The 16,573-nt window shown below is 44.6% G+C and overlaps 1 protein-coding gene across 9 annotated transcripts in view; it reads left to right on the forward strand.

The window, feature by feature from the left end:
- nbeab (neurobeachin b) overlaps positions 1-16,573 on the forward strand; it is a 212,247-nt gene that overhangs the window by 80,998 nt on the left and 114,676 nt on the right. For 4 of the 9 annotated variants that reach the window (XM_071523569.1, XM_071523572.1, XM_071523577.1 and 1 more), the window contains exons 14-28: positions 2,132-2,211; positions 3,059-3,121; positions 4,075-4,172; positions 4,640-4,732; positions 6,718-6,826; positions 6,933-7,014; positions 7,479-7,602; positions 8,520-8,712; positions 8,892-9,899; positions 10,949-11,166; positions 11,444-11,597; positions 12,497-12,677; positions 13,916-14,040; positions 14,448-14,555; positions 15,015-15,183. In XM_071523569.1, the coding sequence (XP_071379670.1) occupies positions 2,132-2,211; positions 3,059-3,121; positions 4,075-4,172; positions 4,640-4,732; positions 6,718-6,826; positions 6,933-7,014; positions 7,479-7,602; positions 8,520-8,712; positions 8,892-9,899; positions 10,949-11,166; positions 11,444-11,597; positions 12,497-12,677; positions 13,916-14,040; positions 14,448-14,555; positions 15,015-15,183 (2,805 nt within the window). Of the gene's footprint in view, positions 1-2,131; positions 2,212-3,058; positions 3,122-4,074; positions 4,173-4,639; positions 4,733-6,717; positions 6,827-6,932; positions 7,015-7,478; positions 7,603-8,519; positions 8,713-8,891; positions 9,900-10,948; positions 11,167-11,443; positions 11,613-11,947; positions 11,957-12,496; positions 12,678-13,915; positions 14,047-14,447; positions 14,556-15,014; positions 15,184-16,573 lie in introns of all 9 variants that reach the window. The other 5 variants (XM_071523575.1, XM_071523578.1, XM_071523573.1 and 2 more) reach the window with 5 other exon arrangements.

A 16,573-nucleotide genomic window follows, 5' to 3' on the forward strand; every position in this document is an offset into this window, starting at 1 on the left:
CACTGTGATAAAGATACTTATTGATCAAGCCTTACAGATGTTAGCAGAAAATGTAATCAGCCTTTTGTTATCTAAACACATTTATGGAGTGACAATGAAATTATTCTCATCCGTTTCAGTTTAATGGGCCAGTTTGCAGAAGTGCACAGGAAGCATCGTGCATGCCGTGGTTTTATTACCAACCATCATAAGCTGAAATAAGATTCCTGCATTAATCCCATGGACATAAATCATTTTTCAATAAACTCTTTCTCCTTCTGTCCTTGGGATGCAGGAAGTAAAGCAATCTGTGAATGAGAAACAAGAGCTGAGCGGAGCTGCTGAGCATAATTGGTTGTGAATAACTTGGATGCAGTGGCTGTGGTAATGATGCTCTTATCATCCCTTCCATGTCGGGCTGCGTCCCGGCACTGGGTTTTCCTCTCTCACTCTATTAATCAGTGTCGGCTGCAACGGCACTTAGCATCCTCCTGCAACCTCAGGGAGCCTCAGCATTGATTACATTGATTGGCTGCTGGAGCTGCAGGACGGTCAGGTGTCTGCTAACGTTGTACCTGTCATCACGGCGCTGTCCCCCATTTCATGTGAACATGTGTCCAGCCAAGGAAAGGGTTGGAGTTTATCAGTGCAGAGCAGAGAAGAAAGACATTGAGCAAAATGGCCCATTTCCCCAGAAAGCCCATTGCTGTTGTATTTGGCCTGGTTTCCAGCGGCTAATACCTTTGGAAATGCAACAGAGTTTGTCTGTGTGTGTAGAACTGGCTGTGCAGGATGAATAAGAAATGAGTGAATGAATATATGACACCACTGCCAGGTTCCACCATTAAAATTGGGTCTTTGTGCTACATTGATTTTACTGCTGATCCTAAGGGCATTCTTGTTTGTGTTGTTATAATTGGTAATGTATGGCATATTCTGTATTTTTTGATGGGCCTGACTGAATAGCTCTGTGCTATATTGATCTGTTTGTGGCTGCAGCCCATTTGCGCGTTTAGTCAGCGTTCGTTCAAACACTTTTTGGTTAAAAACAACAAGGGAGGCCTGCATATCGAATAGGATCTGACGATGTCAAAATGAATTCTTGTGTCTACCACACAGCCACAGCTGTATCTCTGTGATATGACAGCTAATCAATGCCCTTTGTAATGTGCCACATTCTGTCATTCGTCTTTATTTGCACAGCATATGTATACCTGCTGACAGTGTTTGGCTTGTCAGATGTTGAATGAGGTTTGTGACAGGGATGGATTACAATTTGAAGTTAACTTCAGAGTGCAAAAGTGACCTTGAGTCGGCAGAAGGTATTGTGGGTAGCCTTAATGAGATATTGGCCAGCGTGATGGGCAGGTGTGACCACGGTGATCTTGGGCTGGCTGCCTGGGCACGACGCTGCGGCCAGGATACCCAGCCTGCACACTGACCTTGGATGTGGCATGAATGATGAGCTGAATGCCCTGAATTACCCACCCTGAACTTGAAATGTGCTTTGCAAATAAAATATACTCTAATTATTGTTGGTACAACTTGTTCTGCACTGTGTGTTTACTGAGATTTACTGTATTTGCTGTAATAATCGTGTCAACAGTTCTTGTCTGGACTGTTGGTAAAACCAGGTGAAACTTTTGTTTAGCACATCCAAGGTGAATCCAATAAATCCAAGTGAAGTCGATGTATAAAACTGAAGCTAAGAGAGAGAAGATAAGATAACAATCAAAACTCAAAGGTGGAGGACAAACAACATCCATGAGAGGTTCCAAATGTTTCATTATCAACCAAAAAGCATCAGAAAGGATAAGCCAGCATTACTTGTGTGGTTATGTGGTTCAAAGAAATGTATGCCAAATCATTTGCCATGAGGTAGGCCTATACTTTTAATATCTAACATGTCTCACCTGGTACACCTGATTGGACCTAATCCTGTCTCCAACTTGTAATACCCTAAACTGAGGCTAGGAGGAGTCGATGGCTAATCTAACTCATGAAAATGAACCAAGAATAAAATTACCAGTAAGAAAAATCCTGGAATAATGGAAAATACGCAAACAACAGGAGAACCTCTCATTTGGCTCAAACACTCTCTCATTCTCTCTCTCTCTCCCTCCCTCTGTCTCTCTCTCCTCTCCCACCACAGATGGACCGAGGCCTACCCAAAAAGAGATAATTTCTCTGCGGGCGTTCATGCTGCTCTTCCTCAAGCAGCTCATCCTGAAGGTATGTCCCACCTGTCTCCATCCCTCACAGCTGCCCACACACATTTTTCAGGAGCACACAAGGAAAACACTGACAAATTCAACAACTCTCCCTGTGTTTTCCTTCATAAAGATCCCCGAAGCAGCGAGTGTTGTTTCTGTTGATCTGCCTCTTAATCATTTTATTGCTATATTGCTTCCAAAACAATGGGAGGGATATCAGAGTAATTTTGGTGTTTGGTGTTGGTATTTGCCTTGGAAACATGACATTCAATCTACTAGTTCAGGTTTATTAATGTTGTTTTGTACAGCACAGTTTTAAGTCTCTGTGTTGCTGCCCACATCCCAGCATGCCCCGTCTCTGCAGATAATTATCCTGCCACGTTCTGTAGCAGGTCTCTCCGGGGCATGGCAGAAATAAGAGGAATTTTAACAGTGGACAGAAAATAAGCTTTTGGAGTCTGGATGTCATCACCCAGCCGGGCTTCTTAGGCAAACAACGATTATCGGGCTCTTCAATCTGTTTCGTTGCAATCAATAATGGGGAATCTATGTTCTCATCAGAGGTGTTTCAATCGCACATTCCATCTCAACACGACATTAAAAAGGGACGCGCCGGAGGCCAAGACACTACATGTTCTCCTGGCAGTAATTTCTCACAAAAGCGCCACATTTCGACTGTACCAAAATGCGAAAATTTGCCACGCACAGTGTACAACCGCATTCGGCAAACGCTGCCTACACTGTGATGCTTCTAGGTCAGGATATTGGCAGGCAGAAATTTGCACTCTGATGACCCTTCTGCAATCTGTTTTCCTTTTGTGCAGAATATTATTTTTACCTGTCTTTCTACTTTGGCATTCTTTCAGGACCGAGGTGTGAAGGAGGATGAGCTTCAGAGCATCCTGAACTATTTGTTAACAATGCATGAGGTAGGTTCTGCCTCTGTTCCAGGTGAATTCACATACTGTATTACTCCACGTTCTGTCGCTTTGGTGCACTAGCACTCAAGGTCACATTTAATCTTTGAAGTTGCTGTTTCAACAGAGGTATCTTTCGCCTGTATTTTAAGTAAGCAGCCAGCTGAATGAGACTTTTTGAATTTCCATTGTGCCTGTTGTTCCTTTGCGTGCTGCAATAGCCAGCCATTGATGCTGCACTGTTGTAAGGAATACCCTTTGGCTCAGAGGTACGCCTGCCTTTGCAGGTGCCACAGCAGCGTCTGAGTACAAGATAAATGCTTCAATTGTTTACGTCCCTGCTGCAGTTGCAATTACAGATTCCGAGCAAAGTACAAAAGAAAAATCCTAATTTTCTCTCTCTGTCTCTCTCTAACCCTCTGTCTCTCTCTCTCCGTGTCTCTGTGTGTCTCTCTCTAACCCCCTGTCTCTCTCTAACCCACTGTCTCTCTCTCTCTCTCTCTCTCTCTCTCTCTCTCTCTCTCTCTCTCTCTCTCTCTCTCTCTCTCTCTCTCTCTCTCTCTCTCTCTCTCTCTCTCTAACCCTCTGTCTCTCTCTCTGTGTCCCTCTCTAACCCTCTGTCTCTCTCTCTGTCTCTCTCTAACCCACTGTCTCTCTCTCTCTGTGTCTCTCTAACCCTCTGTCTCTCTCTCTGTGTCTCTCTCTAACCCTCTGTCTCTCTCTCTGTCCCTCTCTAACCCTGTCTCTCTCTCTCTATCTCTCTCTAACCCTCTGTCTCTCTCTCTCTCTAACCCTCTGTCCCTCTCTAACCCTGTCTCTGTCTGTCTGTCTGTCTCTCTCTCTCTCTCTGTCTCTCTCTCTCTCTCTCTGTCCCTCTCTCTCTCTCTCTCTCTCTGTCTCTCTCTCTCTTTCTCTGTGTCCTTCTCTAACCCTCTGTCTCTCTCGCTCTCCTGGTTTGTCTGCAGGATGAGAATCTGCATGATGTGTTGCAGCTGCTGGTGGCCCTCATGTCTGAGCACCCAGCCTCCATGATCCCTGCTTTCGACCAGAGAAATGGAATACGGTAAGCCCCTCAGGGGGAAAAACAATCCTTTTGCTGTTCAGGCACAAAATGAAGAGGTGATTTCACATAAACCAATGCACCTAACGCTTGTGCTGTTGCTGTGTGCCTACGTGATGCAGCCATGAATAATTCATATGTTTGGAAAGAAAAAAGAATCTGCATGGGAAAAGTAACAATATTAACATATTTATTTCATAATATGACATGGATGATCAAACAAACCCCCGTGTGATCTATGAAATATAAATGTGCACCATCTACCGATTCTGCTTGTGAGTTCTGAGGAATTCATTGTGGAAAGTGTGCTGCTTTCATTAGGACATGCATTTAACGCTAATGTGAATTCACTCTTAAGGAAAGAGGCTGTCAGCTAACCAGAGCAGGGCCTTTTCATCAACAGGACTATACTTTATTCTGTCAAGATAGTGTGAGCTATTGTCAGCTTTGGCTGTTTGTGTCTATTTCAGGGTAATCTACAAGCTCTTGGCCTCTAAGAGTGAAAGCATTCGAGTACAGTCCCTCAAAGTCCTTGGCTACTTCCTCAAGCATTTGGGCCACAAGTAAGTAACCCGTTCCATTGACTGTGCAGTAGAACTGTAATTATATGATTAAACCCTAATTCTGCGCTTTTCAAAACTGATTTGCAGGAAGATTAATGGATCCTCAGGTGTTCTGAAAAAAAGGTGTATAATGGTGTTATTTTGCCATTCCAAACCTTTCTGAGTTCCTCCAAAGTACAGTATAGCAGAATAACTAAAGTACTACAGGCTAGTAGGTTACTAACCGAAAAATCATAAATCAAGTCTTACATTCAGAGAAGTGATTCATCTGCTACTGCCACTTCTTTGAAAAAGTGTACAATTAGAGGAGCCAGAAGCTCTTGACTGGATGCCAGTCTTGCAAATTAGGCTGCAGTTCTTTGTAGAACACCTGAATTCCTGGCTGTGTGCCCTACAACCATTACTTCAGATAAGAGAAGGGTGGAAGAAGTCCAAGTTACTGTCCCACAGAGTGAAATAAATTAATAAACTACCCAGCAGGACGTCAGGATAGACTTTATATGCTGCACAGTGGAGAGATAGGAGAGAGTGCCGTGGGGCGGAGTGGCTGTATTTCAAAATTCAGGATGGAAAGATGGATGGGGAAAGAAGAGGAGGATGCGCTGTGCTGGAGATGGAGATGGAGGGGCATCAGGTGTTGTGGTGTTACCGGGGGCTGCTGAATGGGGAGAGAGGGCAGGTGTAAGCCCAGCCACTCCATGGTACACTGCCTTGAGCTCAAATGAAAGGATCCTCAAGGGACATCTGTGCTTCACCCCTCATTTTAAAAGCTTTCTTAAATATTAAAGCACCGGCCTACTTCTCTATGAGCTCTAGTGTAGCTCATACAGAATTTAAAATGGTTCCTCTGTGCCTTGTTAAGGTTTAGGATTCGTTTTTGATGATTGAATTTGTAACACTACGTCTTATATTGTTAGTGCCATCTGGATTGATAAGTCAAGAAGCCAATGATCTATAATTAAAGATTAGTTGTACTAGTTAATATTTATACTTTATGGGGCAATGATCTAGAAAAGAACTGGAAAAAGCAGAAGAGAGCGGGGGCAAAATATATGACATGAACCAGGCTCAAACTTCCAACGTTGCTAGTACAATAATCATTAACTCAAAGAGCATGAGAAGCTGTGACAATATAAATGACATATTAAGCTTTATATTTCATAAATAGACTGTGAGAGAAACGTGAGAACTCTGTAGTCTTGCCACTAAATTTCCTCCCAACGATGATATCTCCTTATTTCTCTCACAGCAGGGATATTAACTATTTCTCATATCTCACCTTTTCACACCAAAGGACATAACTGCATTTTCCATATTCAAAATGATGTGCCTTGATTTTCACATTTGTCTTAGTTGATGATTTAAAGTAAGTGTGTTTGTCTGGAGCTAGACTCATGAAAGCATTTTAGAACAAAGCAAGGCCTCCTCCCTCTACCTCACTGATGGAGCAGACTTGTAAGAACTCCACCTTAGCTTAGAATCATCACTCTGCCCTTTTCTCACCCATTTCCATATTTATACCTTTTAGAGAGAAACTCCACTCTCCTCCTAAGTGTCCAATTTGCCAGCCTAGGCAAAATACAAAAATTGTCGACTTGTTAGGAAAGTCCCAACTCGCCTTGAGGCAGTGGCAGTGGAGTGGAGCTGCTTTGGCTTAGCATTGTGACAGCAATCCTTATGCTGTTTGCAGAAGTAGTTTGTCACTGTTAAACCCATTCACCTATGGTATGCCTCTGCTGTATCGTGGAGCCATTCCTAGTGACAGGGCAACTTCGTTATCCTACACACCTTCAACGAAATTTCCCCAATTTATGACAGCAGGCATTTCCTGACACTTGTCTCCGGAGCCCAGCATCCCGTGGGGAGACATAGGAAGGCAAGCTGACGGCATTCACTGATCCTTTCAGTGGCTTAGGGAGCTCTAAACAAGCCACTTTACCATTATGCTTGTGTGAGTGTGTTTGTGTGTGTGTGTTTATCCACAGGAGAAAGGTGGAGATCATGCACACACACAGCCTCTTCACTCTCCTGGGAGAGAGGCTCATGCTGCACACCAACACTGTGACGGTGACGACCTACAACACTCTGTACGAGGTAACAAAACATTTCCCTTGTCAAACGTCGCGACATCATTGCACCATTGGTCTCTGTATACAGACTGTGTGATTGGATCTTCTTCTCTCCTCTCTCTCTGCACCAGATTCTCACAGAGCAGGTGTGCACACAGGTGGTTCACAAACCCCATCCTGAGCCTGACTCCACAGTCAAGATTCAGAACCCAAGTAAGTTTGTTTCGTGGCGTATAGTGTCACTCTGTCTGCACGTCCAAAACGTCCATCTTAACAAGTCATTTAGTCTCATATTCAGTCTTCAAATCTCAAAACGAGAAAAAATATGTGAATGGGATGAGATAACTCCACTTGTTTCCAATGCAGTTTCACTTGTCTCAGGAGTTTTCTAGAAATTAGTGTCAATATCTTGAAACAAGTCAGAATAAGACAGATCAAGGCACTACTATCAAGAAAATGACTCTTGATTCTACAAAATTCTTGAAACAAGTTGGATTTGCACTGGAAACAAGTGAAATTATCTAACCCCACTGGCAGATTTTTTCACTTGTTTTAAGAAAATTTGGATTTTAGGACTCAATAACAGACTAATTGAGTTCTTAAGATGGAGATTTTTTGCAGTGTAACTTATCAAGTTGTGTAGTAATTTTTATATTTGTGTGTGTGTGTGATATCAGTGATTCTCAAGGTGGTGGCCACCTCACTGAAGAGCTCCACCCCCAGCACAGAGCTGATGGAGGTTCGCCGGCTCTTCCTCTCCGACATGATCAAACTGTTCAGCAACAGCCGCGAGAACAGACGGTGAGCGGAACTCGTCCCGCCTCTTACTCACCCACTGCATCAATTATCTAACTGATTAATGTATCAAAGAAAAGGCGAAAAAAAGAGACATTTTTCCCCCTTGTTGTTCCATGTTTAATGGGCTCATTTTGATGCTAAATCATCCTTAGATGCACAACATGTTCTCAAGAGCAGATGTTTCTGTGCCAGTTTTTGACAGTTGCTCATTCCTGCTCTCTTTTCCACTCTCTCTCACACACATACACACACACACACACACACACACACACACACTCTCGATGACATATTGCAATTAAATTATAGGTCTTTGGAAACCACTGACCTAAATCAGCAACACAATTAGCCTAAAATTAATAAGCACAAAATACTTTGTTCAAGTCAACTTGTTCAATAAAAAAGTATATTAGAGCCAAACACTTACCAGGTTTTCACTTTCCGCCACTCTAATATCTTGGCTGTCACCTTGTATTTCAAGATACCGTTGCCAAAAAAATTAATGAAACAATCTGCTGTAGGGTCTTATCACTTGATTTTTCAAAATGATTAAAAAAAAAATGTAAAATAACATTGGTGTGCCATTATGACATATAAATAAAATGTTGACACACAGCGGCAAAAATAATGGGTCTATCAAGTGTTAAGATAGCAGTTTGAATGATGGGACTGGAGAGCAGTTAATGAGTTATTTTTGATTGGTATCTGTGATGTCAAAACTTCAAATTAAAAGCACAATTTGTTGCACTACTTGTTAATGAGAAAAGGACTCATTTTACCACCAACGCTGATTATAAATGGTATAATTGAACTTAAAAAGATGAGAAGATCAAAGCTTACTTAATGTACTTCACCTATTATTATCTGAATGATGGAATGTGTCTATTGAAGTTGTTAATTGGGCGGTGATGTGCGTACTGCAGGTGTCTGCTCCAGTGCTCTGTATGGCAGGACTGGATGTTTTCTCTGGGCTACATCAACCCCAAGAACTCTGAGGAGCAGAAGATCACTGAGATGGTCTACAACATCTTCCGTATCCTGCTGTACCATGCCATCAAGTACGAGTGGGGAGGGTGGCGTGTGTGGGTGGACACGCTCTCTATAGCCCACTCCAAGGTGAATATTGAGCTCTCTCGTACAACAAAACCCTTGTTGTGCCTTAGTGGGAGAGGAAACACTGACCTCTGCTGTTGAGGAAGAAAACTTAACCCATTCCTTCTCTTGTTAACAGTGCAAACATAATCTTCACAGTGGATGTGGCCAACATTGTCAGTAACATTGTATTTTTTGCATAGGTGACATATGAGGCACATAAGGAGTACCTGGCGAAGATGTATGAGGAGTACCAGCGGCAGGAGGAGGAGAACATTAAGAAGGGGAAGAAGGGTTTGGTCAGCACCATCTCCGGTCTGTCTGCCCAGGCCTCGGGCATCAAGGGCAGCATTGAGATCAGAGAAATTGACGACAACTCCCAGACGCCCGAGAGCGAGGCGGACTACGAGAGCGCGGACTCACGCAACCTGCTGGCCGAGGGGAAGGGACCTGAGGAGACGCTCGGCGGAACCGAGGGGACGGTGGACGGGGTCAGGGTCGAAGTTCATGACCTCCTGGTGGACATCAAGGCCGAAAAGGTGGAGGCTACAGAGGTAAAGTTGGACGATTTGGATTTGTCCTCAGAAACTCTGGGAGTATCTGAGAATGGAGCGCTGGTAGAGGTGGACTCTCTGTTGGACAATGTTTACTGCGCTGCTGTGGAAAAACTCAACAGCAACGTCAACAGTGTGTTGTTGCCAAAGGCCAGCATGGAGGTCAAAAATGCAGGCCCTCTGATTACGCTAGATGATGACAAGGACAGTATCCCTAACAGCAACAACTTCCTGTTTGGCAAGGTGGCAGGCAGCGTGGAAGACAAGCTTCTGCCTGAGCTGAGTCCGGCTGAGCCTCTGGTCCTGCCCAGTCCAGAGCCTCAAGTCCACACCAGCGCCAGCGATGACCTGGGCCTTCTAGCTCACATGACTGGCAGCTCTGAGCTGGGCTCCTTACCCAGCATCCTAGAGAAGGAGGAGTTTAAACTGCAGCCAGCCATGGGCGACATCAGCTCCATGGCTGTGGCCGGGGCTGAAGCCTCTTCTAAAGGCCCAGAGGTCGCTGAGGGCGCAGCTGCAGCAGCATCTGAAGGAGATCCATTGGCTGCTAAAAGTGGAAGTGCAGCAGATGCAGCCAGCACCACTTCTGACACAGAAAGGTCAGATGATGGCAAAGACAAAGAGATGAAGAAGATTCTGACGACAACCACCACACAGGTTAGTCTGAGCAGTCGGCGTGTTTGAACTGTGGTTCTCATTTCAATACACTGAACTGTCACCTTAATTAGAGTTATCCAATATCCAACAGAGTCAGTGTTCTCATTTTCAGCCTGTAAGATAACTTTTATGGATGAATTTAGAATGACAAAGGCATTCAGCCTCATGTAACCAATAGTAGAGGTTCCCTGACTTCACCACAGTCAAAATGACCTGAAAGCTCTTAGCCGGAGGCAACTGCAGTAGTAGATGATCATGAATGCCAAAGTATAGCAGAGCCAGGGTCAAAGAGTGGGAGTAGAGGAGGGGGGTAGGGTGAGAGGCATAGCCATTTGCCATTGTCAGGATGTGTTGGCCTTTACTGGACAGTTCTATAATAACAGCACCCACAGGGCTCATTCCCTTCCCGAACACTGCCTGTAATGGGGACAAGACGGCCTGGTGCACATCAGGCAACACTCCACTGAGACTCAAGAAACTGGGCTGCTGGAATACTTGGCTGAGCCAACAGGAGGGCAGAAATAGAGAAAGCATTATTCTGTAACAATCACTCGGGATTTGTTCATTCCTCTCCTCCTCTCATACGTGCTGTGCTCTTTCTCAGAGGTCAGGCTCTTTCACCTAGATTGGGTCACTGATGGAGTGCCAGTGGGAGGCAGAGTTTATTTTTAAACTCCTCTCTGCTGTTGCGTAATTGCTCATGTTCAATTCATCGGCGCTGCTTTTTAAATTTGCTTTTTGCAGTCCTTTGCTGACTCATTCATCTTGATTTTTCGGACTTATATTCGGCATGCCCTATTTTGTTTTGACTCACAGGAAGTGTTGATCAGAAGACTCAGTTGATCTGGCAGTTGAGGATCCTCATTTACAGAGCAGCACTGTACCACAGCATCATTTTCACTAGTTTTCACTAGTGCACTATCAATCTTGACAGATTTCTGAGAAGTAGACCATGATTGGCAGCTATATGTATCGTGATAGACAGTAATGTGACGTCCAATTCGTTCTGCTGCAGTGTTATAGTTACTGACTGATTGCTCTCTCCTCAGAGTCTGCATGGACGCCTAGCCAGTCAGATGGAGAGGGACCTGCGTGTGGACCTGGGCTTCAGGGGGATGCCCATGACAGAGGAACAGCGTCGGCAGTTCAGCCCCGGCCCACGCACCACCATGTTCCGCATCCCAGAGTTCAAATGGTCACCCATGCACCAGAGACTGCTCACTGACCTGCTGTTCGCCCTGGAGACTGACGTCCATGTCTGGAGGAGGTGTGTGAAGTGTTGTGTGTGTGCTTGATAGAGAAAGAGAAAGAGAGGGAGGGTTGGCAATGGCATAGTGCTTGTACTGACAGTCAGATCGTCCCTTTAGATTAGAGCAAACATATAATTTTACTGCAGTTTTTAGACCTATATTGAATCTGGCTTTTGTCCTATATGTGTCTTTATTTACCGCACAGTACAACTGCCCTATGGTTAACACAGTGTGAAATGTGACCGCATGATCAAATGAATAATAATCCTGTTTTCTGCCCCCCTTTCCCTGCAGCCACTCCACCAAATCCGTCATGGACTTTGTGAATAGTAATGAGAACATTATTTTCGTCCACAACACCATCCACCTCATCTCGCAAATGGTAGACAACATCATTATCGCCTGTGGAGGGATCTTGCCCCTGCTCTCAGCGGCCACCTCTCCTTCTGTGAGTACGCTGCATGTCTACACTGTAGGGGAACAATGCCATCTAGTGGTGATTTATTACGACTGCTTGGTCTATGGTCGCCTGCAGTCTACTTTATGGACCTTGGGGAAATAAGACTTGTTTGTGTTTATCGATTGGGGCCACCTTTATTTGCTCAGCTTCATTGCGCTACACTTAATGCTGATGACATTATTTTGGCCAGATTTCTTTGTTTGTAATTAGCGTCCCTGTGTTTCATTTATGTCTGTCATGGATTGTTATTGATCTAATTATGTGATTTAATCTGCAGCCTTGATTTGAACTTGATTTTAATCATCTTCTTTTGTTTGTTTTTGTCTGTGCATGTCTAGAGTGCCAAGGTTAGTATTTATGCTGTAAGTTTTTGTTTTTGCCTCTATATTTATTCTAGAAAATAAACATTTTGCACGAAATACACTCAAGTATTGCTATTGAAAACTCTCCCCCTCTCCTAACAACACAAAGAAAAGGAGTGCTAGCGACCAAAAGCAGGTGATAAAGACTGATGAAGGGGCTCTGGTCTCTGACAAAATGACAGCTGGGGTGGAGGTGGATAGTTAATCTGACTCAGTACCAAACACTCACCAATTTCTGCAGCTTGCTTTGAGTGTCACCTCTGCTTCCTCAGAGATCAGACTCTACTCAACCTCACTTAAATATAATTCCCCATGCCGCCTCACTCTTCCTGACCTGTTGTTTAGGGACTGTCTGCCCTGAATTCAACAGCACCCTCCACTGTGTTTAAAGTGGCACTATATCGATATCCTATTGCATGTTCTTGTTTATCACTGCTAAGGATGAGAGAGAATGTGGGACAGATGATGTCGGATACGAGCACTTTCCCTCTATGTGACTGATTTCTTCCCGGTTGCTTGTGCAAGACGGAGTTGGAGAACATCGAGGCAACGCAGGGCATGTCCTCAGAGACGGCCATCACTTTCCTGTCCCGTCTCATGGCTATGGTGGACGTGTTGGTGTTCGCCAGCTCCCTCAACTTCAGCGAGATCGAAGCCGAGAAGAACATGTCCTCGGGTGGCCTCATGCGTCAGTGCCTCAGACTTGGTAAGTGCTTGAGTGTGTGTGTGTGTATGTAGGGAGGGTGGGGATGTGGGGTGAGGATGAGGGTGAGTGGGTGGGGCAGGGGTGTGGGAGAATTAGCTTCATGTGGATTTTAGGGAGCTAAGCTGTATATATTGCCGGTCGCATAGGAAAATGGATGAATCAGAAAATGTCATGACAATATCCTCATATGACACCTAATTCCAGTAATCCTTGGAAATCCTGGATTTGATCAGCAAAGCTAATTAATTTTAGAGTCCAGTGTTTAATTATGTACTAAATTGCTTCTTTGATGGAGACTGCACATGCTTATGCTGCAATCTCCACCAGACAGAAATGACAGGATTGTCTTTTGGAATTCATAAGCAGGGAGAGAGTCATTCACAGTGCAATCAGGTACTCCTTGCAAATGCTAGGTTTTTGTGTCTGTCATTGGTGTGACTCATAGGACTCCATAGGGTCTCCAGACGCAAACACACATACAGACAACCACACACAAGAGGGGTGTGTGTGTGTGTGTGTGTGTGTGTGTGTGTGTGTGTGTGTTTCTGAGTGTACATGCTACAGGTTTGTCAAATTATATTTGAATTCAATGTGCATTATTACTTAATTTGGTGGATTTACTGAAAGCATTCATCTGTGTGTGTCTTTGTCTGTGTGTTTGAGAGAGAATGAGTGTGTCTGTATTTGTGTGTGTGTGTGTGTGTGTGTGTGTGTTTCTGAGTGTACATGCTACAGGTTTGTCAAATTATATTTGAATTCAATGTGCATTATTACTTAATTTGGTGGATTTACTGAAAGCATTCATCTGTGTGTGTCTTTGTCTGTGTGTTTGAGAGAGAATGAGTGTGTCTGTATTTGTGTGTGTGTGTGTGTGTGTGCCTGTGGGTCTGTGTGTGCATCCCTGTGTTTGCTGGATTGTTGACTCCCAAGTTGTGCTCTGGGGGGATGGGAAATAGCCTTCAGCCTTCAGAGTGTCCTTGTTGCAAACGCACAATCTCTCCTCATCACTGGCTTCAGTGTGAAATCAGTCTGGCTGCTGATTTTACCCCTCACTCTCTGTCCTGGCAGTCTGGCACAAATAGTCATCAGAGATAACTGATTAGTTTAAAAGAGGCCATGCATGTTATCAACATTTAATTTCCATTTAACTCTGAAATGAAAGGGTAATTGTGGCGTGTGTGTGTGTGTGTGTGTCTCTCTCTGTGTGTCTGTGTGTGTGTGTGTGTGTGGTCGTGCAGTGTGCTGTGTGGCTGTGAGAAACTGTCTGGAGTGCAGGCAGAGACAGAGAGACAGGGGAGCCAAGTCATCCATTCCCAACAGCAAGTCTCAGGAAATCCTGCATAGTGCTGTGGCTTCCAGCAAGGTAAGTGTGGTGTGCCACCTCTCTCACCTGTCCACCATCCCTTTGGTGTCTGTGGCCTTATATATTATACAAATCCTGTCTGCACAAGGTATCTTAGAGTAACAGTGAAATCAGTTTTTCTCATAAGTTAGCTGAAGCTTGTCATGTGACCTGACTAGCGATGCTAAATCAGCTCTCCTATTCTTAGAAGCGTTTTGTTTACATCCTGTCATACTAAATCTGTCTTTCCCAGCGGTTAACTATAACCCCAAAATTCTGGTTACAGTATATTTGCATGTTTCCTAATCTGTAAAAACATGTCAAAAGAAAGTGAAAATAGCAAAAACAGTGAGCAGGAATGAAGCCTGTATTACTGAGCGTTGACTGAACAGAATGGCATGTACTGTTGTGCTGTCTTTCTGCTTTAGACAGCCATAGAGAATGTCCCCAGTAACCTCTCTCCCATCAAGGACCCTGATCGCCTTCTGCAGGATGTGGACATCAATCGCCTGCGTGCCGTGGTGTTCCGCGATGTGGTGAGTGGGGACTCTGTGTGTGTGTGTGTGTGTGTGTGTTTGTGTGTGTGTGTTTGTGTCTGTGCACGCATGTGTCGTTTGTCACAAAGGTTTGCCTGCAGGTAGAGAGGATGAAAATAGGATTTGTTTTTTGGCAGACAAACAGGTGTGCAGTGGGAGACGCTTCAATCAACAGGGGAAGCACTGAAGGTGCCCTTGTTGACTGAAGTGCTGTTTGTTGAACACGAGCCCACAACCCCTGATTCTGGATGGATGTGTGGCTGTCACTGTGGGGGACGCTAAAGCAAATATTAGAAATCAGAGAGAATCATGACAGTACTTTGAATGTGCTGGATTTTCATACTGTCTTCAGGCTGTATTTACTGTCACAGACCATTTCAGGCAGCAGTAGTGGGTTGCTGTGAGCTGAGATCTTCTAAACAGAGTGTGGTGTAACAGTATTGTGATTCTTCTCCGTAGGATGACAGCAAGCAAGCCCAGTTTCTGGCTTTAGCTGTGGTGTACTTCATCTCTGTACTCATGGTCTCCAAGTACCGGGACATCTTGGAGCCCCAGCGTGAGACTGCCAGGATAAGCAACCAATTGGGCCGCAGCATGCGTCAGGAGATCAACTCACCAACCAGCACAGGTGTTACAGCGGGTGTTTTCCTTAACCCCTTCTACTTCCCTTCTTCCTCCTTTCCTAACCTTAGCTTGGTATGACTCTGTTTGATCTAACTGAACTGAAGTGTCCTTCCTTCATTCTGATACACTGCTGCCTGCCAGCTTGAGCTGGGAGCTCATACAGTAAAAAAAGCTGGGAGAGCCTGCCTGCACTCCACTGGCTTACCTATGATTTATTCATGTGCTCCGCTAATTGCACCGCACTGAATTAAATGTCGAAGCAAACAGGGGCTGGGCCTGGAGATGGCAGTTGCGAAAGTTGAATAGGCATCACTGTTCTCTGTAATATGAAAGGTAGTGTATGCCTCAAGTCATAAATCATACATTAAGTCACAAGAAAGGAAATCAGCGGGTGCCTACAAAGGGTTTGCCGAACGCCTGCTGCAGTGCCAACTTGCTATTATGGGATGCATGAGTGAGCATACTTTATCAGCTTCCATTCAGACAAAAGGTGAGCAGAATGAAAGAAACAGAGGGAGAGGAGAGGAGAGAGGCCAGAAGGAATATGAAAGTGCAGAGATTGGAAGACGGAGAATGAAGAAAGAGGGCGGGAGAGAAGATGAGGAGTGAGAAGTTTAGAGTGAGAGATGGAAAAGCAGCAGCATGCTGGCCTACTACTGTGGGTTTTTGGGGCAGTGGAGCCAGGCCTGCTATTTTCAGCCCCATCTGTCAGTGCCCATTAGGCAAGCAATCCACCAGAGGAGAATGGGATCATAGAGGTTGCTGGGAGGAGAGAGGCACACTGCCGCCTTCATAAATTTCACCAGAAAATGGGGGAATTTTCCAGACGGCATGTGGCAGACGATTGTCTGTGATGGACCAGGAAGCCAGTCGTCTTGCGGGCTAAATCAGGCCCTCCTGACCTCGTTAGGGGGCATGTGATGAATATTAATATGTTGGCCTTGCATCTAGGTAACCACTGGGTCAGGATGAACCAGAATCAGGAGCCTGGGACTGGGAAGGCACCACTGCAGCTAGCTAGCAGAACCAACAACCATTTTATTGGGTCAAGTTGGTCCCTCAAGTAAACAAGTATTATACGCACATTGTCTTGCAATGATTTATCGCCGACCATTTCCACTGTAGCCACTGCATTTTCAACATATGAGGATACTGGATGACTCAGGTTTTAATAAGCTTCTTTGCATGTCAGAAATATAAAGGTAGATATTATGTACTAGAATAATAGTGCAGCTATCTGAGCCCTCCGTCACTGTTTCATCAAAGCAGTTAGATAGGTATGACTCCCATGGCTTTGGACAGGAGGAAGCTGAGACAAAGGATTAGTGTTTTATTAGCATAGAAAGAGAATGAGCAGGCAGTAACAGAAAGATAATCTCACCAGGGGATCAGAG

This window comes from Centroberyx affinis, unplaced genomic scaffold (genome assembly GCF_046629955.1).
Source record: "Centroberyx affinis isolate AG114_WGS23_722 - 3 ecotype Tasmania unplaced genomic scaffold, CSIRO-AGI_Caff_v1 ptg001095l_1, whole genome shotgun sequence".
Lineage (NCBI taxonomy): Eukaryota > Metazoa > Chordata > Actinopteri > Beryciformes > Berycidae > Centroberyx > Centroberyx affinis.